Source organism: Neomonachus schauinslandi, chromosome 16 (assembly GCF_002201575.2).
Source record: "Neomonachus schauinslandi chromosome 16, ASM220157v2, whole genome shotgun sequence".
In the NCBI taxonomy this organism is placed as follows: Eukaryota; Metazoa; Chordata; class Mammalia; order Carnivora; family Phocidae; genus Neomonachus; species Neomonachus schauinslandi.
Genome location: NC_058418.1, coordinates 4,808,874 through 4,834,394, shown reverse-complemented (window position 1 = coordinate 4,834,394; position 25,521 = coordinate 4,808,874). Strand labels below are relative to the sequence as shown.

The 25,521-nt window shown below is 38.6% G+C and overlaps 1 protein-coding gene across 1 annotated transcript; it reads left to right on the top strand.

Annotated features, from left to right (window-relative positions):
- Positions 1-2,104: 2,104 nt before the first annotated feature.
- Positions 2,105-18,800, top strand: LOC123323246 (zinc finger protein 239-like). Its single transcript, XM_044911348.1, has 5 exons — positions 2,105-2,120; positions 2,596-2,732; positions 6,337-6,461; positions 17,645-18,149; positions 18,318-18,800. The coding sequence occupies exons 2-5, from the start codon at positions 2,718-2,720 to the stop codon at positions 18,798-18,800; spliced, it is 1,128 nt and encodes a 375-aa protein (XP_044767283.1). The 5' UTR covers positions 2,105-2,120; positions 2,596-2,717.
- Positions 18,801-25,521: the final 6,721 nt, after the last annotated feature.

Sequence of the window (25,521 nt, the reverse complement as noted above, 5' to 3'; positions counted from 1 at the left end):
TCCAAAGATAAAGTTCACAACGGTCCCAGCGTGGCTCGTGGCCACTTAGCCGCATCACCTTTCCACCTTTCTCCACCATGTTCAAGTTAGAAACAGACTGGATTTTACTAAACTCTGCACCAACAAATCCTACCACCCACATCTTTTTCCTCCTCCCATTAGAAGATGACCTGTAATGGCAGCTGCCCCTAAGTGCCACCACATTTCTTTCTGCGTGTTTGCTTCCTGTAGGGTTGTGTTTCCCACACATGTAGGGATAAAATTTAGCACTGTTAACCTTAAAAATAAAAACTGCTGGTTATTTTACAACAAAAGATGGGTTTATTTGAGAATAAAAGAGAATTGCAATCTGGGACAAACAAGCTACTGCAAAACCCTAAGCAAGAATGGGAAACAAAGGAGAGATATGTTTGTTTGTTTGTTTGTTTTTAAGATATGCTTTTTAAGGAGAAAAGGGTTAAGTTGGAAAGGCCATAACAAACTAACAGCCCATTGGTGTCAACTGGGAGTTCAAAGTATGGCAGCTTTTCATTGGCTGAGCTGTTGCCCAGATTGGGGGGATTAGAGTAGTAGAGTGGTATCCAAGTGCAAGGTCAAGTCCGTCTTTTCCTATTGGGTCTGCAATTGATCAGGAGGGGTAGGGCATGAGAGCTCCCCCTGCCAAAAGTTCCTAACTCCATTTTAGTGAGGTTTCTCATTATTAATTTTCACAGCATCTAAACAAAGCACAGCTTTGGCTGTTGTCTAATGGATGAGATTTCTGCTAGCCAAATAGATGTTGTAACCTAGTCTTAAAGCCCACAGTATGTTCCTTCTCAAATTTCTGTCAGTTTGCTACAGTAGGCAGACCCTTTATCACCTCACTCTGTTTGGGGACCTCCAGGAAACACCTTACATTAACTCCATTAATTCCATCAATTGATGAGTTGGTTGGTAATGGAATAATTGACCACCCACCCCATCCCACAGGCAGTAAGTGTCTGTGAACATCCTGGGTGGGGGTACCAACTGCAGGTATTGGGACACAAGGGTGGCCCAAAGTGGGAAGAGCCTGTCTGGCTTGTGCTTGTTTTCACGTTAGAAGAACTTCTGAGGGCTTGCTTCTCATACTCAGCTTTTATTCCCTGTCATGCCCCCTGACAAGCTCTACACATTTGAGGGTGACACCCACCTCTCCATTCTTTGTTGGCCAAAGTTGTCACTAGGACCCAGGCCAGGAGTATGTTTTCCACCCTCTCTTCACACCTGGAGGTGACAAAAAAGGAAGAGAAGGGGAGCAAAGGAGAGGAGAGAACACAGAAGGGGTGGAGGTGGGGAAAAGGAGGGAAGGAGAGAAAACAGACTGGGTGGAGTGTGGCTGCGAAGGTGAGTGGCACATCAGCTAGTGTGCTCCGCTGGCCCAGTATGCCCAGGACTTTCCCAGTTTTAGGACGAAAAGTCCTGTTTCTCAGGAACCTGGTCAGGCCAGGGAAAAGCAGGACAGCTGGTTGCCTGAGCTGCGGCAATTACAGGAGAGCCTGTGTGACCCAACAGAATCTGGCAGAAGTAACAGTCTGTCATTTCTGAGGTTAGGTTATGAAAGATAATGGATTCCCCCTGAGATTCCCTCTTTCTTTCCTGAACCACTTGCCCTGGGGGAAGCCAGTTGCCCTGTTGTAAGCAGGTCCAAGGACAGGCTTCGTCCCGACGGATCACCTGAGTGATCACATTCCAGTTTCCACCACTTGCAAGACACACATCTCCACCTGCTCGCACCAAAAGATTTTGAATTTAGCCATTTAGCCATTTAGCTATTCTCAACTTGTTGAGAATACCTCCGCCTCTAATACAAGCGGCCCTCATAACTCTACTCTTTTACTTTAAATTTATAAACATTAACTTAGAACAGGCAGTAAGCAGCTCTCCTCCACAGCGATCAAAAGGCTGAGAAACAGGCACAGCCGGAAGGGACTAACAGACCCACAAGCTCGCCCCGCCCCCACGCGCGCTTCCTGCCCAGTCTCGACCGTTCCTGGCGGCCCTGCCCAAGTCCCGCCCCCTGTAACCTCCTCTCCCGTCTGCGCGTGTGCAGTTGCCGGCAGACCCGGAAGTGAATTGAGCTGAGCGACAGGAACGTTCGGGTGAGTGAATTTCGGATGGTCAGTTTCAAGCCCGCGCTTCGCGGCCCCACAGCCTCCAGTCGTCCGCACTGGGGTCCTCTGGAGGTTACAGCGGCGGCCCTCGCCTTCCTGCCCACGATGAGTCCCGGCGTCGCCGTGAGGCGTTCCGAGGCCTGGTAGCGCCGGGTCGCGGCGTCCGTGTCCGCTCCTAGCCCCTCGATTCGTGGAGACCGCCGCTTCGGGTGCCTCCCTGCCCTCCCATTCCTCCGTCCCGGATCCAGGAGGGTGGGGCCCTGTTGTGAGCGGCGTTTGCCGAGGGCCGGTGCAGCCGCAGAGCGCGTGGGCTTCACAGCCGGGCAGTGAGTTGCGAGGAAAAGGGGAGAATCCGCCTCGCTGGCCTGTCTCTGTGTTCACGGGCCCCTCCTGGGGCAGTGGGCGGCGGAGGAGTGTCTTTTTACGTGTTGAGGTCCTCCCTCTGTGTGTGGTTGTGTCCCAGGAAGGGGGAATGTTCATTCTAGGCATTAAACAGCCTGTGTTCAGCACTCACCGTCCACTTGTCAAGACTGATCTTATCCGAGAAATAAGTCCAGGAGAAGAGGAAAGGAAGAGGAGGCAAAAATGACGCGTTCCCAGGTAAAATTCACATTCTTGGTTGTTTCTTCTCTCTTTCCTGAAATGATGTTTTTTTTGGACTTGGTGATGTACTCTCAAGCACTCAAGGGTCCTGCCTAACGTTTGCTAGAACTCACCCCGGCCTTGCCTCAGTGCCTCGCATCTCCACTTACATTCCATCTCACCATGACCCAGAGGCATGGAACCTGGGAAGAGGCCCTGTTGGGGGATTTTCATGGGGAGGGTTTCATACTCTGGTGTGAATCAGAAACTGGGAGTGGGACTTTGGTGTCAGTGAGGTTGGCAAAGGGGATTGTTTTAGGAGTTGCATGTGAATGCACTGTCAGTTCCTTGTAGAGCAGCATTAAGAAGACTTGCATTAAGAAAAACAGCATTAAGCGAAATAAGTCACGCAGAGAAAGACAAATATCATATGGTTTCACTCATATGTGGAATTTAAGAAATAAAACAGATGAACATATGGGAAGGGGAAAAACAAAGAGAGAAGGAAACAAACCATAAAAGACTCTTAATGATAGAAAACAAACTTAGGGGTGATGGAGGGAGGTAGGTGGGTGATGGGTATTTAGGAGGGCACTTGTCCCGTTGAGCACTGGGTGTTACATGTAAGCGGTGAATCACTAAATTCTCCTGAAAACAATATTACACTACATGTAAACTAACTAGAACTTAAATACAAATTTGAGAAAAAAAGGGAAAAAAAAAAAGAACTGCACAATAATGAGCCATATTAATGTGCAGGAACAGCTGGAAAATAAGACTGAGAAGGGAAAACCTATTGTCCCTGATTTTACAAGGCATTTGAAGCTAAACAAGTGAATCAGCATGTTTCTGTCTCTAAAATATTAATGATTTGGATTACAGTGGGAAGTTCTGAAACATATCAATGATAAAGGATGTTTTATTGTATAATTTGTTTTAACAGTACGTTCTTTAATACTACTCACAGCATATCCATCCCATGAAGACCCTTGTTCATTCAACGACTTTTGCGTAGCAGGTGTTTTACCTAAATATGTTTCAGCCATTACATTGGAGCAAAAAATTAGTCTTTGTCATCAGAGTGGATGGAACCAAATTCTGTTTCCACCAATTGTTACTAAAATATTACATTTTTTTTAAGATTTTATTTATTTATTTGACAGAGAGAGACACAGTGAGAGAGGGAACACAAGCAGGGGGAGCAGGAGAGGGAGAAGTAGGCTTCCCACTGAGCAGAGAGCCTGATGCGGGGCTCGATCCCAGGACCCTGGGATCATGACCTGAGCCGAAGGCAGACGCTTAACGACTGAGCCACCTAGGTGCCCCTGTTTTAAACATTACATGCCATGTATCTTTGTTTTGAGGTCAAACTCCACAAACAGTGTTGCACATTTTGGACTAAGAAGTAAAACATCTCCTTCCCTGTCATGCCCTCCATCATCACTCACCACCTTTGTAATCACTATTGCCTGTTCTGTGGAAGATTTAAGTGTATGTCTTATAAAAATGCATTTGCCTATCATTAGCAGATTTTAGTTAAAATTCTTCATTGAATGTTATATTGTGATATTTTATTCTGTATACATATCTTGGAGTTGTTTTTGTGCTAATACACATAGAGATAGCTTGTTCTTTTAGATCCTCATTAAAACATTCTCTGGATGAAGACACATGGATCCCACGTGGTTCACAATGTCCAGGCATTGTGTGCAGTGATGAATAGCAGGAGTCCTGGCCATCATCCCTTGTGTCAGCCTCAGTTTTAGTGGAAATGCTTCTGTTGTTTACTGTCAATCATGATGTTTACTGGAATTTCCTTACTTGATGCCTCTAATTTTTTTTTTAGCATGATTTTTAGTTATTCAATAATTTCTTAAAAGATTAATGCTTTCATAATTTTTTTCTATTTTAATTTATTAAATAATGTAGAATATTAATAAATTTTATAATCTTCAAGCATTGTTTTATTCTTGGATAAACTCCACTTGGCTTTTGTTTAAATGGACATTTAAATGGACAAAATTTTGATATTTACATACAGGTATTTAGTGGAAAAGGTAAAGTTTTCTATTTTCATTTTTGTATTTTTTTAACTGGGCTAGTACAGAGTAATGTTGACAACAACCTAATTAAAAATAAGTACAATTTCAGGGGCGCCTGGATGGCTCAGTCGTTAAGGGTCTGCCTTCAGCTCAGGTCATGATCCCAGGGTCCTGGGATCGAGCCCCGCATCGGGCTCCCCGCTTGGCGGGAAGCCTGCTTCTCCCTCTCCCACTCCCCCTGCTTGTGTTCGTTCTCTCACTGTGTCTCTCTCTGTCAAATAAATAAATAAAATCTTTAAAGAAAAAAAATACAATTTCTAAATGTCCATTTTACCAAAAATACTGAAATACACGAGTAAAAAAAAAAGATATATTTAAAAAAAATTCATCCCAGGGGCGCCTGGGTGGCTCAGTTGGTTAAGCGACTGCCTTCGGCTCAGGTCATGATCCTGGAGTCCCGGGATCGAGTCCCGCATCGGGCTCCCAGCTCAGCAGGGAGTCTGCTTCTCCCTCTGACCCTCCTCCCTCTCATGCTCTCTGTCTCTCATTCTCTCTCTCTCTCAAATAAATAAATAAAATCTTTAAAAAAAAAAAATTCATCCCAAAAATCTGTCTGAAAGGACTACTTTTACTGAAATTGTGTTTATGTGTGTGTGGGTGTATGCGAGCAGAAGCCTATGGTGTGTATAAAAGATGCATTGTTTCATAAATAACTTTTATATTTATTTTAAGCTTTGAAAATTGTTCTTACGAATTTTTCATGGCCTTAAATTTTTTTCTATACTAACTCATTAGTGAATTAATAGTGGTAACAATAATAAAATACTACATATATGCATAGATAATGACATTTTCTGCAGGTCCCTGTTTTTAGCTTTGAACTTGTTTCATGTTTTCTCACTTAGGAAACCCGCTAAAAGTAGAGAACTACTTTTAACACTGTATCTGTCACTTAACTGTGTGATTCTTCAGGTTCAATTCTAAGTTCAGAACACCTGGTTGAGGTGCCGGCTCTGCCATTTCTTAGTTATCTGACCCGAGGCTAGTTTCTTAGAGTCTCTGTGACAGTTGCCTCCTCTATAAGGTGGACACAGATATTTCTCTAATATTATTACACAAAATAATACCCATTTGAGTAATGTTTAGCACATCATAAATGTTTAAAAACTTTTTGTTTCTGCCATTATAATCATCATCACATTCTTACATTTTAAGCTTTCTTAAAAGGCACTGTCAACTTCGTAATCTTTAAAGACACTACTCATAGTGTAGCTCATCAGAGAATAATTGGTGTGTAAAATGTATTATCTAGCACTTCAATATAGTCCGTCTTGTGATGCATTTTTTATTTATATATTTTGTTGTTCACAAAATTGTGGAATGCACCGTGATTTTGTGGATTTATGTATTCTGGTTGAGAAATATAATAACACAAAATTAGGGATATATGATTTGCTCAAAATGACCTTATACTGATTTTTCACCACAGCCAAATCAATCCTCACACCGCTCTCCTATAATTTGTGTGAAGATAAGAATTCTCCCTGTGGTCTCTTAGTTTAATGTGTTTTTCGTTACAGGTGCTGTTGACCTTCAGGGATGTGGCCATAGAATTCTCTCAGGAGGAGTGGGAGTGCCTGAACCCTGCTCAGAGGGCCTTGTACAGGGACGTGATGGTGGAGAACTACAGGAACCTGGTCTCCCTGGGTGAGGATAATGTCCCTCTAAATGTTGGGATCTGCCCTAGTGAGTTTCTTGGGGGCCCCTGCCCTACTAGACTGTGACTGAAGCTATATTGACTCTGAATTGAAAGCTTCATGAGGTGGCACCTGGACTTTCATCTCCTCCTTTCTTCAGACGATCTGCCCACTCCTCACTAGATTAGTGTTGCTTTTACCACTTGAGTAATCACAAAACCTTGTAGCAAAATTTTAAAGTATTGGATTCCCTGGTTTTACTCCCGTGCATTTGAGTCAGTAATTCCAGAAGAGAGCTAGATGTCTGTATATGTAAAATATTTCCTAAGCCAGTCAGTGGACGAAATTAGTGTAGACCCATCTGTAACATCTTCCGTCCTCTGCTGAACAAAGGGCTGGGATTATATTCTGGAAAAGCCCCAGCACGTAACTCTCCTTTTTTATGAGCAGGAATCTCTCTGACCTGAACGTTATCTCCATTTTGGAGCAAGGGACAGAGCCGAAGGCTGTGGAGGGTGAGGTGAAAATAGAGAAAAAACCAAGTGGGTGGGACTATATCAGAGATGTGAACACTGGTAACAGCTGAGATGGTCAGAGATGAAACTGCTTCATCAAATATTGTTTGAGAAACATTCCCCAAAGAGGAGAGGTCTAGGAGAAAAGAAAAGTACTTGTGAGCACTCAAAGGAAATCTCCCCCATTACTCTGTTCTGCAGACATGACATTCCAGTGGCAGTCTTTATCATGACCTGCAACACTGTTATCTGGCTGCTGTGACCTTTTTGGTCCCTTGGCTTTGAGAGGGATGAGAAGGGCTGTTTCATAGGGGTCCTCTTTTCCTCTGATCTCTCCTTCCATACTTGATGCCATCTGATTCCAGCTGATCCATCAGTTCCTCCACAGTCCTGACTCCAGGACCTGTCCGGGTTTCATCCTCAGTTCCTGTGTTTGGGAGATAGGAAAACATTGGCTCCTCCGTTGCACTTGGGGCCCTAAGGCTGCATGGGATTGTCTCAAGGCCTCCTAGCCATTTTGTCAGGCCTGCTTTTGCCACACATCAAGAGTATAACCAGGCAATGGGGTGGATCTTCTGAGATGGTTAGTCAGCAGTACTCTACAGACAGTGGACAGAGAGGTTGTCTCTTGGAAACCCAGTCCTACATGGGGAGCATCTCTTGGTTTTCTCAAAGACCCTGCAAAATCGAACCCCATTGCTTTACTTCTGTTATCTTGCCTTATTCTCCTTCCTGAGCTCTGCCTAGGCTAGTGATGCAGACAAAATTTGGCTCGGACAGGTTTTATATTTTCCTAAGTCTGCAATTTTGCTTTTGAAACATGTTTTCCTAGGGTCTGAAATATCCTCTTTTTCTGCTGTGATAACCCACTTTTAGTTGATGGACAACTTCTGGTGGACTTATCTGTGGAGGGGGTTTATTGGGTAACAAAATTTTTGAAGAACACTTTGATTAATGTACTACAGTGCTGTCCTGCCGCTTACAGAAGTGCCCAGTTAAGCCACTGAGTGGCGTGGTCAGCAAGTCCGAGGGAGGCTGAGATAGAAAGTATCAGGAGAGTCTGACTGATGAGTGATTGTAGTTCTCTTTCTGCTCTTTGAGGAGTGTCACAGAGTCTCTCAAGGGCAGTGTGGCAATGTTGATCAAATATCTAATGATTATTCCCTTTGAGCCAGCAATCATAGATGTACGAACTTATCCCGAGGAGAACATTGTTGCAATCGTTTATCTGTGAGGCTTTGACCAAACTATGGTTTGTGCCAAATTGTTCACCCGCTGCATGCAACAGTGTTCTTTCCTCCAAACAAATATGATTGTGATGCATATGAGGGAACTTACGAAGTTAAATGATGCTTCTTTTTTCTTTTTTTTTTTTTTAATTCCAGGATAGTTAACATACAGTGTTATATTAGTTTCAGGTGTACAATATTATGCCTCCATTTTTAAATTCTAATTTGTAATGTTTAAACTACTACAGTTTTCATCATGTACATTTCCATGAATTAAAAATGAACTTTAAGAAATTTAATCATTAATTACATATTTTTGATGACACTCAGAATTCTGTTTTATAGCTCTGGTTTGTGGGCCGCTGGATCAAGGAGTAAATATTTTAAAATATATATTACAAGATTTGCTTCTTGAGTGTTGATGGTTATGGCTCAGCAACAGTTTCCCCAAAACCTATTCAAACTCCTGAATTTTGTGAAAAAATTATCTTAGTCCCTTTATTTCTCTTTCACGTGATTTACCTATTATTAAAGTAGCTCTTTCTCAGATTGATTGGATTTGTAAAATTGGGAATATTGGATATCTTTTTTTTTTTTTAAGATTTTATTTATTTATTTGAAAGAGAGAGAAACAGCATGAGAGGGGAGAGGGTCAGAGGGAGAAGAAGCAGGCTCCCTGCTGAGCCAGGAGCCCGATGTGGGACTCGATCCCAGGACTCTGGGATCATGACCTGAGCCGAAGGCAGTCGCTTAAGCAACTGAGCCACCCAGGCACCTGGGAATATTGGGTATCTTGAGAAAATATTTTTTTAATTAAATTACTGTGTTCATCCCAGAAATCATTAAATTGATTTGCCATAATTTGTTATATAGGATATCTTGCTTTTTCTATAGTATATTTTAAGTTTTCTAAATATAACTTCTTGGATTTTATTTGAATTTTACTGACTTTTTGTATTTGGTACAAAATCCTTTATTCTAATAATTAATTTCCCTGTCTAGATTCATCATGTACACATCTTGGTATACTAAACTAGTATTTGACTTTCTCACTGTATTTTATTGGGAATTTAGACAATCTCTTCCACTCCATGTACATCCTCACCACTATTGCTTATAACTCGTTGTGTTTTCCACAAAATTTTTCATGTTCTGGAAATTACATTCTTCAGTTAACACTTGAAGTCTGTTTTGATCTTCATCTTTTAAACTGGGTTCCATAAAAAGTTCACCTGGTCCTTGTTGACCCACATGTCAGTACTCTCCTGCTCTCTGACCACAGCCAACTCCTTATGTTACTGGCCATCTCTGTGCACATCTAACTCCTGCATGGCACTGCCAAAAGCTGCTCCTACAGGCCCCTTCTGCTAACACTGCCCTTCAGTAAAATCCATTCCCCACTGTGTGTCATTAAGTTATTTTCCCTTTGAGGTTGCCTATGTTCTGGTGATAGTTAACAAAGTCAGAATTTATTGATTTTGGATAAGTACACATAACTTCCATTGATCCACAGTAATGACTATATATCCACTTATATATATATATATATATATATATGGTAAGACCGTCCCTCACCTCATGTCTCCTTATGCCAGCAATTGTGTGGAGAGATCCAAATATATGAGTTCAGATAATTAGAGGAGGCTGCAAAAGAAGCTCTATTATTATTTTTTTAAAGATTTATTTATTTGAGAGAGAGAAAGAGGAAGAGAGAGCATGAGCAGGAGGGGCAGAGGGAGAGAGAGACTCTCAAGCAGACTCTGCAGTGAGCATGGAGCCCGACGTGCAGCTCAATCCCAGGATCCTGATATCATGACTTGAGCTGAAACCAAGAGTTGGATGCTTAACCAGCTGTGCCACCCGGGCACCCCAAGAAGCACTATCATTTTTATATAACAAACAAGGACACTTAGCCTCAAAAAGGTTAGCACGCCAAATTGGTAAATTTCTATTTATAAAACATTATGTAATTAATAAGTTGGTTGGTATGTTATTTCTTTTTAGCTAATCTACCCACATCTCCCCCAAAGTTCAGACCTTGACAAAACCTGCTAACTTTGTTTCCCTCCAACAAACTCTTTGTCCTCCCCACCAGGGATTCATCATCTTGCATCCATGTCACTCTCCATTGCTGAATTCTTGACAGACTTTAATGGCATCTGTATGTGTATGTGGAGTGAGTTCATCCATTCTCCCCTTGATGGCCATGTCCAGACTTTTGCTTGCCTTTTAAGAACACTTTTTACATGTCTCATGGAATATATATGTAGGACTCTCTTGAGTAAATGCTTATAAATAGAAAGCCAAGGATATCCCATTTGAGAAATTTCAGGGAAGATGTTAGAATAGAGGTAAACCTGTATTCCTTCCACCGTATCATGCTAATTGCCTTCCTCATCGCTTCCATTCTCTCCCGTCCCCCCGCACCCATAGTACTTTTCCCACAGAATGGGTCAGTATTGTGCCACTTGCTAAATCAGTTCATGTCTTCTAAGATAAAGATTTTTGCTGCCCTAGTGCAATTGTATTCCCATAAATTTGCAAGCACAGGCTCTGTTCTTCCACCTTCCCTCATATTGTTCATTGATCTGGATGAAGCACACTGTTTCCTCCTTAGCGTATTAATTTTGAGCCCTTGGACCCCCAAGTCTCCTCAGCACCCCCTATCCTTACCCCTTCTGCATTTTATAAAGATCCCTACTCTTCCAGAGGACAGCTAGTTCAGGATAGCACCATGCCTGGTTACTGTCTAAATCAACACATTCAGGAAGTGATGACTCAGATGCTCTTATCCAGGTGGGATGAGTCAGTAATGATATTAGTAACACAACTCAATTCCTGTAGTTTTCTTGAAGCATTTCCCTGTATGCTGGTGGGGTTTGCTATGACCTTTGCTCACTTCCTGAGTGGGTAGTAATGTTCAGTGCTCAAGAACATGTGGTCTGAGCCTGCAGGCCCAGGTTCAAATTTTGGCTTTCACATTTTTTTCTGTGTGAATTAGTGTTGGGTACGTAAACACGATGGGCCCGTTGTTTTTATCTGAAATATGATGATGTGTCTTGAGAATATTTTAAATATGTTAATGCTGTTAGATTTTGAACATTGTATAACATATAGCAAGTACTGGAAATTTACCTTTCTTTACTAATACTTCTTGACCTCCTCCTATGTTTAATATGTGATTGACCTTTGTCTACATTATATTATGTTTGTATTCATTTTTTAATTTGTTTCATCTCAATATTGTTTCTGTCTTAGTAAATTTTCAAGGCACATAGTCTGTAGTGTATGTATTCTGTGACTGCAGGATCGCATTATTAAAGGCTGCTTCACAGTTAGAAAATAGCTCTATTGGAATACAGTGGCACGAAATTCATATCTTTCAATAGTTACCCTGAATGTAAATGGGCTAAATGCCCCAATCAAAAGACACAGAGTATCAGATTGGATAAAAAAGCAAGACCCATTGATATGCTGTCTGCAAGAGACTCATTTTAGACCCAAAGAAACCTCCAGATTGAAAGTGAGAGGGTGGAAAACCATTTACCGTGCTAATGGACATCAAAAGAAAGCTGGGGTGGCAATCCTTATATCAGACAAATTAGATTTTAAACCAAAGACTATAATAAGAGATGAGGAAGGACACTATATCCTACTTAAAGGGTCTATCCAACAAGAAGATCTAACAGTTTTAAATATCTATGCCCCCAACATGGGAGCAGCCAATTATATAAGCCAATTAATTAACAAAATCAAACATATCGACAACAATACAATAATAGTAGGGGAATTTAACATCCCCCTCACTGAAATGGACAGATCATCTAAGCAAAAGATCAACAACGAAGTAAAGACTTTAAATGACCCACTGGACCGGGGCGCCTGGGTGGCTCAGTTGGTTAAGCGACTGCCTTCGGCTCAGGTCATGATCCTGGAGTCCCGGGATCGAGTCCCGCATCGGGCTCCCTGCTCGGCAGGGAGTCTGCTTCTCCCTCTGACCCTCCTCCCTCTCATGCTCTCTGTCTCTCATTCTCTCTGTCTCAAATAAATAAATAAAATCTTTAAAAAAAATAAAAATAAAAAATAAATGACCCACTGGACCAAATGGACTTCACAGATATATTCAGAACATTCCATCCCACAGCAACAGAATACACATTCTTCTCTAGTGCCCCTGGAACATTCTCCAGAATAGATCACATCCTAGGTCACAAATCAGGGCTCAACCGGTACCAAAAGATTGGGATCATTCCCTGCCTATTTTCAGACCACAATGCTTTGAAACTAGAACTCAATCACAAGAGGAAAGTCAGAAAGAACTCAAATACATGGAGGCTAAAGAGCATCCTACTAAAGAATGAATGGGTCAACCAGGAGATTAAAGAAGAATTAAAAAAATTCATGGAACCCAATGAAAATGAAAACACAACCGTTCAAAATCTTTGGGATGCAACAAAGGCGGTCCTAAGAGGAAAGTATATAGCAATACAAGCCTTTCTCAAGAAACAAGAAAGGTCTCAAATACACAACTTAACCCTACACCTGAAGGAGCTGGAGAAAGAACAGCAAATAAAGCCTAAACCCAGCAGGAGAAGAGAAATAATAAACATCAGAGCAGAAATCAATGAAATAGAAACCAAAAAAACAGTAGAACAGATCAATGAAACTAGGAGCTGGTTCTTTGAAAGAATAAATAAGATTGATAAACTCCTGGCCAGACTTACCAAAAAGAAAAGAGAAATGACCCAAATAAATAAAATCATGAATGAAAGAGGAGAGATCACAACCAACACCAAAGAAATACAAACAATTATAAGAACATATTATGAGCAACTCTATGTCAGCAAATTAGATAACCTGGAAGAAATGGATGCATTCCTAGCGATGTATAAACTACCAAAACTGAACCAGGAAGACATAGAAAACCTGAACAGACCTATAACCATAAGGAAATTGAAGCAGTAATAAAAAATCTCCCAACAAACAAGAGCCTGAGGCCACATGGCTTCCCAGGGGAATTCTACCAAACATTTAAAGAAAAATTAATACCTATTCTTCTGAAACTGTTCCAAAAAATAGAAATGGAAGGAAAACGTCCAAACTCATTTTATGAGGCCAGCATTACCTTGATCCCAAAATCAGACAAAGACCCCATCAAAAAGGAGAATTACCGACCAATCTCCCTGATGAACATGGATGCAAAAATTCTCACCAAAATACTAGCCAGTAGGATCCAACAGTACATTAAAAGGATTATTCACCATGACCAAGTGGGATTTATCCCTGGGCTTCAAGGTTGGTTCAACATCCACAAATCAATCAATGTGATACAATACATTAATAAAAGAAAGAACAAGAACCATATGATCCTCTCAGTAGATGCAGAAAAAGCATTTGATGAAGTACAGCATCCTTTCTTGATTAAAACTCTTCAGAGTATAGGGATAGAGGGTACATACCTCAATATCATAAAAGCCATCTATGAAAAACCCACAGTGAATATCATTCTCAATGGGGAAAAACTGAAAGATTTCCCCCTAAGGTCGGGAACACAGCAGGGATGTCCACTGTCATCACCACTGCTATTCAACATAGTGCTAGAAGTCCTAGCCACAGCAGACAGACAACAAAAAGAAATAAAAGGCATCCGAATTGGCAAAGAAGAAGTCAAACTCTCATTCTTTGCAGATGATAGGATACTTTATGTGGAAAACCCAAAAGACTCCACCCCAAAACTACTAGAACTCATACAGGAATTCAGTAAAGTGGCAGGATATAAAATCAATGCACAGAAATCAGTTGCATTTCTATACACCAACAACAAGACAGAAGAAAGAGAAATTAAGGAGTCGATCCCATTTACAATTACACCCAAAACCATGAGATACCTAGGAATAAATCTAACCAAAGAGGAAAAGAATCTGTACTCAGAAAACTATAGAATATTCTTGAAAGAAAGAAGACACAAAGAAATGGAAAAACGTTCCATGCTCATGGATTGGAAGAACAAATATTGTGAAGATGTCAATGCTACCTAGAGCAATCTACACGTTTAATGCAATCCCTATCAAAATACCATCAACTTTTTTCAAGGAAATGGAACAAATAATCCTAAAATTTATATTGAACCAGGGAAGACCCCGAATAGCCGAATAGGAATGTTGAAAAAGAAAAGCAAAGCTGGTGGCATCACAATTCCGGACTTCAAGCTCTATTACAAAGCTGTAATCATCAAGACAGTATGGTACTGGCATAAAAACAGACACATAGATCAATGAAACAGAATAGAGAGCCCAGAAATGGACCCTCAACTCTATGGTCAAGTAATCTTCGCCAAAGCAGGAAAGAATGTCCAATGGAAAAAAGACAGTCTCTTCAACAAATGGTGTTGGGAAAATTGGACAGCCACATGCAGAAGAATGAAACTGGACCATTTCCTTATACCACACACAAAAATAGACTTAAAATGGTTGAAAGACCCAAATGTGAGACCGGACTCCATCAAAATCCTAAAGGAGAACACGGGCAGCAACCTCTTCAACCTGAGCCGCAGCAACTTCCTCCTAAAAACATCGCCAAAGGCAAGGGAGGCAAGGGCAAAAATGAACTATTGGGACTTCATCAAGATAAAAAGCTTCTGCACAGCAAAGGAAACAGTCACCGAAACCAAAAGACAACTGACAGAATGGGAGAAGATATTTGCAAATGACATATCAGGTAAAGGGCTAGTATCCAAAATCTATAAAGAACTTACCAACTCAACATCCAAAGAACAAATGATCCAATCAAGAAATGGTTAGAAGACATGAACAGACATTTTTCCAAAGAAGACATCCAAATGGCCAACAGACACATGAAAAAGTGCTCAACATCGCTCGGCATCAGGGAAATCCAAATCAAAACCTCAATGAGATACTACCTCACACCAGTCAGAATGGCTAAAATTAACAAGTCAGGAAACGACAGATGTTGACGGGGATGCAGAGAAAGGGGAACCCTCCTACACTGTTGGTGGGAATGCAAGCTGGTGCAGCCACTGTGGAAAACAGTATGGAGGTTCCTCAAAAAGTTGAAAATAGAGTTACCATACGGCCCAGCAATTGCACTACTGGGTATTTACCCCAAAGATACAAATGTAGTGATCCGAAGGGGTACGTGCACCCCAGTGTTTATAGCAGCAATGTCCACAATAGCCAAACTATGGAAAGAGCCAAGACACACACACACACGATGGAATATTATTCAGCCATCAAAAAAAAAAAGAAATCTTGCCATTTGCAACGACGTGAATAGAACTAGAGGGTATTATGCTAAGCGAAATAAGTCAATCAGAGAAAGACATGTATCATATGATCTCACCGATATGAGGAATTCTTAATCTCAGGAAACAAACTGAGGGTTGCTGGAGTGGGGTGGGGTGGGAGGGATGGGGTGGCTGGGTGATAGACATTGGGGAAGGTATGTGCTATGGTGAGCGCTGTGAATTGTGTAGGACTGTTGAATCACAGACCTGTACTTCTGAAACAAATAATACATTATATGTTTAAAAAAAAAAAAGTAGGAAGGGAAAAATGAAGGGGGAGAAATTGGAGGGGGAGATGAACCATGAGAGACTATGGACTCTGAGAAACAAACTGAGGGTTCTAGAGGGCAGGGGGGTGGGTGGATGGGTTAGCCTGGTGATGGGTATTAAAGAGGGTCATTCTGCATGGAGCACTGGGTGTTACACGCAAACAATGAATCATGGAACACTACATCAAAAATTAATGATGTAATGTAAGGTGATTAACATAACGTAATGAAATTAAATTAAAAAGAAAAGGAAAAGAAAATAGCTCTATTGGTTGTTAATTGCAGGTATGAAATCATAATTCTGATTTCTGATTGCCTTCCCAAATTCTTCATCTTAAAATATTATGTATGTACCTGAACCAGATATTTAAAAAGTCAGTGGTTCTTAACATAGGTTTCAATGCTCATATTATGTATTCCTTCTGGAATAGGAGCCCTATCCTTTGTTCTGAAGGAAGAAGTCTTTAGAATGCCACAGATTATAATGGTTTGTAATTGTGTTGGCTTATTATTTATCTTCTGGATTTACTGTGGGTTTCTAAAATGTGTGATTCATTTTTACTATGACTTACAGGTAATGGTTTTTAAATATCTTTTATGTATTATGACTGTCATGCACCAATGGTTAATGTTGTAAAATGCCTATTGTGCATGAATATAGATAGTTTAATTATAGAAATTCAGACCAATATTTTGTTATTCTTACAATGGTGTTTTATCAAGTTCTTCTCATTTTCTCAGTGCTATTTTTATTTTATAATTGTGAATTGCCATTTTTTGTTAGATAAGTTTAAGATATTATTTACCATTACAGTATGTAGTCCTCTCCTTTAGCCTTTATAATTGTACCTAAATAATTAGGTATGTGTATATGCATTAATATAATATTGCTTTCCTTCAAATATGAAACACCCAAATGTCTAGTGCCAGTTGGTGAGTACTTTGGGGTGGCAACAGAAAGATACCACTTGTTTCAGGGCTTATGTAAATACTCTGAGTGGTTTGATCATAGGGTGTTGGAACTAGGCTTTCCTGAAAATAATTTTATCTATGTGTAAACACCCTTTCTTGATTGAGGAATCCGATTCCCTTTATTCCTAAATATTTGCATACTATGGTTGAGAAGTTTTATAACTATATAAGCATTACTTTTGGCCTAATATTATGTTTTCAAGATAAAATATTCACTTTATAACTCTATTAATAGGAAACCTATGGTTCTTTATATCTTTCAGATATCTCTGTTAGAAGTATGATTAAGGAATTATCACCAAAAGAGGATATTAACAAAGAAGAATTATTCCAAACATTGATGTTGGAAAGACACAAAAGAAATGACATCAAGGATTTGGGTTTCAGAGAAGTCCAGCAAAATATGCATGAGTTTGAAAGTCAGTATACATATGATGAAACAAATTACAAAGGAGTAACCGCAGCCCATAACCAAAATTTCACTGATAGAAGAGATCAACGGCATAACAAATCCTGGAATGATTTCCCTCTAAAGCAGAGTGTTTCTGTAAGAAAAAGTACTTATCAATATTACAAACATGAGAAGTCATATAAAAGGTATTTGTTAAAACTAAAAAATAACATAACCTGTGCAGGAAACAAGTATATAAAATGTTTTGAAAATGGAATTGGATTAAAGTTTCAGTTGCATCTGGCTGACCTTCGGAATTTTCAAACTGAAGAGAAAATTTATGAATATAATCAAGTTGAGGAGTTGATCAACAGTAGTTCTGTTTCACCACTTCAAAGAATTCCTCCTAGCATCAACATGAACATTTGTAATAAATCTGGGAAACTTTTTATGCATCCTTCATTACTTACACATCAAAAAACACCTATTTGTGAAAAACCTTACAAATGTAATGATTGTGGGAAGGCTTTTAGAGAAAGCTCAAACCTCTTTAGTCATCAGAGAATTCATTCTGAGCAGAGGCCTTACAAATGTAATGAGTGTGGCAAAGCCTTTACCCAATTTGCAAAACTTACTAGACATCAGAGAATCCATACCAGAGAGAAACCATATAAATGTAATATATGTGGCAAGGGCTGTAGTCAAAATTCAAATCTTGCACGGCATCAGAAAATTCATACTGGAGAGAAACCTTACAAATGTAATGAGTGTGGCAAAGTCTTTTCTGAGTATTCAAGCCTTACTCGACATAAGAGAATCCATACTGGAGAGAAACCTTATAAATGTAATGAATGTGGGAAGACTTTTAGAGGAAGCTCGAATCTCACCAATCATCAGAGAATTCATTCAGGGCAGAGACCTTACAAATGTAATGAGTGTGACAAATCCTTTAACCGCATATCACACCTCACTAGACACCAGAGAATCCATACTGGAGAGAAACCATATAAATGTAGTGTATGTGACAAGGTCTGTAGTCAACATTCAAATCTTATAATTCATCAGAGAGTTCACACAGGAGAGAAGCCTTACATATGTGACGAGTGTGGCAAAGCCTTTATGGAGCGTTCAAGCCTTACTCAACATAAGAGAATCCATAGTGGAGAAAAGCCTTACAAATGTAAGGAATGTGGCAAAGCCTTTAACCAGTCCTCTAACCTTGTCATACATCAGATAATTCATACTGGAGAGAAGCCTTATAAATGTAATGAGTGTGGCAAAGCCTTTAATGTGTGTTCAAGCCTTACCCGACATCAAAGAATCCATACTGGGGAGAAGCCTTATAAATGTAATGAATGTGACAAGGCCTTTACCCAATTTGCAAATCTTACTAGACATCAGAAAACGCATACTGAAAAGAAACATTGTAAACCTAATATATGTGGAAATGCTTTTATCCAAAGATCAAGCACTGGGGATTATCAGAGAATTTGTAGTGAAGAGAAACCTCACAAATGTCATGTGTGTAGCAAAACCTTTAATGTGTGTTCAAGCCTTACTCAACATCAAAGAATCCATACTGAACAGAAGCCATGTAAAAGTCATGTATTTGGCAAAGCCTGTAACCAGGGCTCAGAGTTAATTAGACACCAGAATATGCATCTTTGAAAGAAAGCACAAAAATGTAATGGGTGTGGCAAGGCTTTTATCCAAAGATCAAGCATATGTAATATTATCTCCTACTGGAGAGAAACCTTATAAATGTAATGAATGTGTTAAACTTTTATGAGATGTTCAGATGTTTACCCAAGGGGTCATGAGAGAATTCACATCAGAGAGAAAACATAAAAATGTATTGAAAATGGTAAGGCCTTTAGACAATGATCTGACCTCAGGATTCACCAAAGAATTTACATTGTAGAGAAACCTTAAAACTGTAATGAATGTGATAAATTATTTAACCATTTCTCACAATCGGCTACACATCAGATAATTCATAGTAGAGAAAACAGTCTCTTCTTCTGAAAGATTATTCAATTAAATTCTAAATAAATTTAATAATTGATAATTGATTAATTAAAAATCAAAATTATAATACTTATAATGGCTGTCAAAGTTACAAGGATCCCCGTGGAAAGGTCCCGTTACCTTCATTTTATTAAACAGTTTATTTCGGGTTTCTTGAAAAGGCCAAATTACTATCAATGATTTTCATCCTGAGGTTTGAAATCTGTTGATAATATACTTTCATTACAGTCCTTTCATGTTACCATGAAGATCTCTTGGAAAGGTTTAATAAGATAAAAGGGCAAACTTCATTAGGTGATGTTCATTCATGTCCAGAATTTCCTGGAAGAACAAGAACACTGAATTTATAATCCAATATAATATAAATTTGAATGACAGCATGAGTGACATATAAGAGATGTAAAACTATGATCTAAGTCATGATTAATGTGTTAAGGACCCTCTTCTCCAGATTTGTTGTTATGGGGCTTTTATGGTGGAGCTGAGGAGAGGGTACTGAATGTGGCTTAAACTTTCCACCAGTGACAAAGAAAGAGTACACAGCCTTTCTAATCAGCCTAATAGGTGTGAGGTAGAATAGGAGGAGGGATGGGAGACTTAAAAGCTGTTAATAGTCAAATAATAAAAATGAGGTTAGACTAATTCAACACTGAACATTTACTTTTGAAGTGTCTCACTCCTTGGTTGGGAAAGACCACAATTTTCCTCATGCTAATAACTGCATTTCCTTTGCTGCTGCACAGGTAGGATTCTTTATACAATATGCTATTGAACGTGTTTGTGAAATACTCTTTAGATAAATTGTGATATTTTTGTGGTATTTTCATGAAAATTAATGTGTAGAAGTTTTATCAGACAATAAATATGATTTAAGGATTTTACTAGGAGAGCAATTTTTTAAAGCCCAGAAAAATCTAAATTTGAGATTATGGTAACAAGCCTTATGGTTCATGGTTCTTTTTCAACTGTGTTAGAAATTCATTTTAATTTTCTTATAAAATTTTTCCTTACCACTTTTCCCTCCACACGTTTTAAATCAATTTTTATATATGTAATTTACATTTCATCCCTTTAGTCAGTAAAAAATTTGGAGGCTGTATGACAAAGGGGTGGTTTTGAAACTTCTGTAACATAAAAATGGGAGGTACAAAATAAGTGCTTTGTGAATGTAAAGAAAGAGGGTCCTTTATGTCTTTAGTTCAGTGTAATAACTACAGTGGTACAAGATAAACTGACATCTTGAAATGTGAAGGCAGGAGACCTAAATGCTTCCCTGAAAGTCACACTGGAATTTTGGTTAAAAATATGCTCATTTCACCTGAAAAGTATATAAAATTCATTCTTTTCCTGCCATTATAATTGCTGTCATCATCACTTCTGCAGTGGAGATTGGGCCCTATATCTCCAAGGTCTTGAGGCCAGAGTCAGTCTGTCAGAATGTTTTCCTGAATTCAATGTAAATATATTAGATATTTGTTCATTTTATTTATATATAATTCACATGCCATAAAATTGATACCTTAACAGTGTACAATTAAGTGGCTTTTTGTTTATTCACAATTTTGTAAAACCTATCAGTACTAACTCCAGAACAATTTCATCACCCTACAAAACACCCCATACTCTAACACTCCACACCCCCACCCCTTGGAAACCAGCACTGTAATTTCTATGTTTGTCCCAATTCTGGGCATTTCATATAAATGAAATCATACAATGTGTGGCCTCTTGTGTCTACCTTTTGTATATGGTATGAGGTAGGGGTCCAACTTCATTCTTTTCCATGTAGATTTCCAGTTGTCCCATCTATTCAATATTTTTAAGCATCAGAGTTCCTTTACTAGATTTTAAAATATCAAAATTGCTCTTTCATTGGGATGAATTGATAGGACCAGTGGGCCATGGAACCAATACAGTCATGCTGGTTGAGATTTTTAGACTTTGAAAATACAGAAATAGTAATATTCTGAGGTATTGTAACAATCTGTGTTTGGTCAGGAGAACATATACATACAATCATATAAGAGTAAGAATTATATAAATTAAGTCAAGAGTTTAGAAGGAGTTTGAGCAGTGAAATGTATGAAAGACTGGTGGATCATAGAGTAAGTCACTGATAACTACATCCTAAAGCCCCATGGTGGGTGGAGAAGCCAAAGATCATGCATATGTTTGAGAAGTTACTGCCTCTGGTTGCCTTAAATATGTAGTTAGAGCTGGTGAGAAGGTCTGCAAAATCTTTATCTGGTCACTGGTTTCTCCTGAGATTAACATTTTCTGCTTCACTTTTGCCTTCCAAATTCCATATAGGTTTTTCTCATTGGCAAACTTCAGTGAGAATCATACAGCATTTAAAAGCAAAAGTATGGACCACAGCAGACTGGGACAAGGGATGATGGGACAAGCATTAGAAAGACCAAACGCATGGGGAGAGACTGAGGAGAAAAAAATGGGTGTGGAATAAAGTCCACAGATACTGGAGAATAAAGTACCTGAGAAAACCATAAGCTATTTCATCTGGCTCTGCACACACAGTGAAGGTAAAGACAGAGTGTTAAATAGCCTGGCTAAGAGTTGGAGTGTCACAACTAAGAGCAAATGCAAACAAATGGAAAATAATCTATTTTCTTTTCCTCCTCTTTTTCTTTTCCTCTTTTCTTTCTTTTAGCTCTAGGCATTTGGTGAAATTTCTGTCAAACCACAATATGATAACTAAGCTAATGGAAGAGAGACTACATTTATCACATATGATAATGAAGACAGCCTTTACAAAATTTGTTTGGAAAAGTCACTAAACAAATTATAACCCACAACAATCAGCAAAAACAAACCCTAAAGAAGAAGGAGAATCTGATTTCTAGAGTTCCTCATTATATTTTAAAAGCAAGTTTTCAACAAAATTGTGAGGAATGCAAAGAAACAAAAGTATGGCTCAGTCACAGAGAAGAAAAGGAGGAGAAGAAAGAAATTAAGAGAAACTGTTTTGAGGATGCGCAGACTTTGGATTTCAAACTGAAATGAGAATGAAATTAGTAATATGAAAATAGAAAACACTGGTAAAGTATATAGTCAAATTCGGAATACTTTATGAAAGGACAAAAGAAAAAAATATATGCATATATATATACACATATATATACGCACACACACAATGTTTATTAATGCACTTACAATGTAGAAAGAGTGACATCAAAAACAATATGTTGGGAATAAAGAATAAAGTTCTTTTCTAAAAAAATTTTTCATTTTTTAAGTAATCTCTACACCTACTGTGGACCTTGAACTCACAACCCTGAGATCGAGAGTTGCACGTTCTATCGACTGAGCCAACCAGGTGCCCCAAATAGTAAAGTTTTTATGTGCAATCAAATTTAAGTTATCAGCATAAAATAGATTTTGATCTATGAGATGGTTTATGTAAGCCTTGTGATAACAACAAAGCAAAACCCTACAATACATACACATAAAAAGAAAAGGAAATTAAGACATACCACTATAGGAAATTATCAATTCCTAAAGGAAGTCAGAAGGAGGAAAAAGAGGTATAAGGGAACTACAAATTAGCCAGAAAAGCAATTGGTAAGATGGCATCACTAAGCCCTTACCTATCAATAATTAGTCTGAATGTAAATGAATGAATTATCCAATCGACATACAGTGACTGGATAGCTTAAAAAAAAAAAAAAGACTCTCCCTTTGCAACCCTGTTGGGACCCCTCTCACTATTGAGAGCTTTTTCTGTATCTTCACTTAATAAACTACTATCGCTTTACTCAAAAAAACAAAAACAAAAAACACTCAAGTGAATGCTGCTGACAAAAGAGTTGAGATTTAAGGATACACATAGCCTCAAAGTGTGGGGATGGAAAGAGATATTCCATGCAAATGGAAACCAAAAGAAAGCAGGAGTCGTTCTAGTTACATCAGATACAATAAACTTCAAGTCCAAAGCTGTAAAAAGACAAGGTGATTATATAATAAAAAGGGATCAATTCATCAAGAGGATATAACAATTGTAAACATATATACACCTAACACTGGAGTACCTAAATATATCAAGCAAATACTAACAGATCTAAAGGCAATAATAAATAGCAGTAAGTGTAGGGAACTTCAATACCCTACTTGCAACAATGGCTAGAATATTTTGACAGAACATCAACACAAAAACGTTGGACTTGAGCTATTCTTCAGACCAAAAGGACCTAACAGACATATGCAGATTATTTCATACAACAGAACCAGAATATGCATTCTTCTCAAGCACTCACACAACATTGCCCAGGATAGGTCCTATGTTAGGTCTACAAAATGCATCTTAGTAAATACAAGATTGAAATCATACCAATTATCTTTTCTGGACACAATAGTATGAAACAAATGATAACAGGATTAAAAATGGAAAGGTCACAAATATGTGGAAATTAACACACTACTCAACAACTGAGGAGTCAAAGAAGAAATCAAAAGAGAAACAATATTCTGAAACAAATGAAAATAGAAACACACCCTGACAAAACTTATGGGATGGATCAGAAGAAATTCTAAGAGGAATGTTGATAACAATACCTACATTAAGGAAAAAAAATTTCAAACTTCACCCCTCAAGGCACAAGAAAAAGAAGAAAATAACCCCAAGTTAGCAGAAGGAAAGAAATAACAGTGATCAGCACAGAAATAAATGAAATAGGAAAAAACAATAGAAAAGATTAAGGGAACTGAAGACTACTTTTTAAAAGTTTTAAAATTCCAGTTAGTTAACACAGTGTTATATTTGCTTCAGGTGTACAATATAGTGTTTCAACACTTTCATACATCACCCTGTGTTCACCACAAGGGCACTCCTTAAACCCCATCACCTACCTAACCCATCCCTCCCACCCTCCTCCCCTCTGGTAATCATCAGCTTGTTCTCTATAATGAAGAGTCTGTTTCTGTTTGTCCCCTCCTCCCCTCCTTTTTCCCTTTGCTCATTTGTTTTGTTTCTAAATCCCACATATGAGTGAAATAATAAGTTATTTATCTTTGAATTACTTTGCTTAGCATTATACTCTCTACGTCCATCCGTGTCATTGGAAATAGCAAGATTTCATTCTTTTTATGGCTGAATAATTCAAGGTACATATATACCACACTCCATGTATCAATCAGTCAACACTTGGGCTGCTTCCATATCTTGGCTATTGTAATTAATGCTGCTATAACCATAGGAGGGCTTGTATCCCTTTGAATTAATGTTTTTGTATTCTTTGGGTAAATATTCAGTAGTGTGATTGCTGGATCATTAGGTATTTCTATTTTTAACTTTTTGAGGAATCTCCATACTGTTTTCCACAGTGGCTGCACCAGTTTGCATTCCCACCACCAACCGTGCACAAGGGTTCCTTTTTCTCCAAGTCCTTGCCAACACGTGTTTCTTGTGTTGTTAATTTTAGACATTCTCACAAGTGTGAGGCGATATCTCATTGTAGTTTTGATTTGCATTTCCCTGATGGTAAGTGATGATGAACATCTTTTCATGTGTCTCTTGGCCATCTGGATGTCTTCTTTAGAGAAATGTCTATTCATGTCTTCTCATTTTTAAATTGGATTAGTTGTTTTTTGGGTGTTGAGTTTTATAAGTTCTTTATATATTTTAGATACTAGCCCTTTACCAGATATGTCATTTGCAAATATCTTCTCCCATTCTGTAGGGTGCCTTTGAGTTTTTGTTGACTGTTTTCTTCTCTGTGCAGAAGCTTTTTATTTTGATGAAGTCCCATTTGTTTATTTTTCCTTTTGTTCCCTTGCCTCAAGAGACATATCTAGGAAAAAGTGCAATGGCCAATGTGGAAGAGGTTACTGCCTGTGTTCTATTCTAGGATTTTTACAGTTTCAGGTCTCATAGTGATTTTTATAGTTTCAGATCTCATATTTAGTGACCACATAATTATGGGTTTATTTCTGGACTTTCTATTCTATTCCATTGAGTTATGTGAATATTTTTGTGCCAGTACCATACTGTTTTCATTACTACAGCTTTGTAATATAACTTGAAGTCCAGAATTGTGATGACTCCAGCTTTGCTTTTCTTTTTCAAAATTGTTTTGGCTCTTCAGGGTCTTCTGCAGTTCCATACAAATTTTAGAATTGTTTGCTCTAGTTCTGTGAAAAATGCTGCTGGTATTTTGACAAGGATTGCATTAAATGTGTAGATTGCTTTGGGTCGTATAGACATTTTAACAATATTTGTTCTTCCAATCCCTTAGCATGAAATGTCTTTTCTTCCTTCCTCCCTCCTCCCCTCCCTCTCTCCCTCTTTCTTTCTTTCTTTCTTTCTTTCTTTCTTTCTTTCTTTCTTTCTTTCTTTCTTTCTTTCTTT

What these genes read in the sequence shown, in the direction of transcription:
- LOC123323246 (XM_044911348.1), top strand. An exon ending in TACAGGAACCTGGTCTCCCT is followed by an intron (nt 6,462 to 17,644) that starts GGGTGAGGATAA and finishes TTACAAATGTAA; the next exon opens with TGATTGTGGGAAGGCTTTTA. An exon ending in AGAAACCATATAAATGTAGT is followed by an intron (nt 18,150 to 18,317) that starts GTATGTGACAAG and finishes TACAAATGTAAG; the next exon opens with GAATGTGGCAAAGCCTTTAA.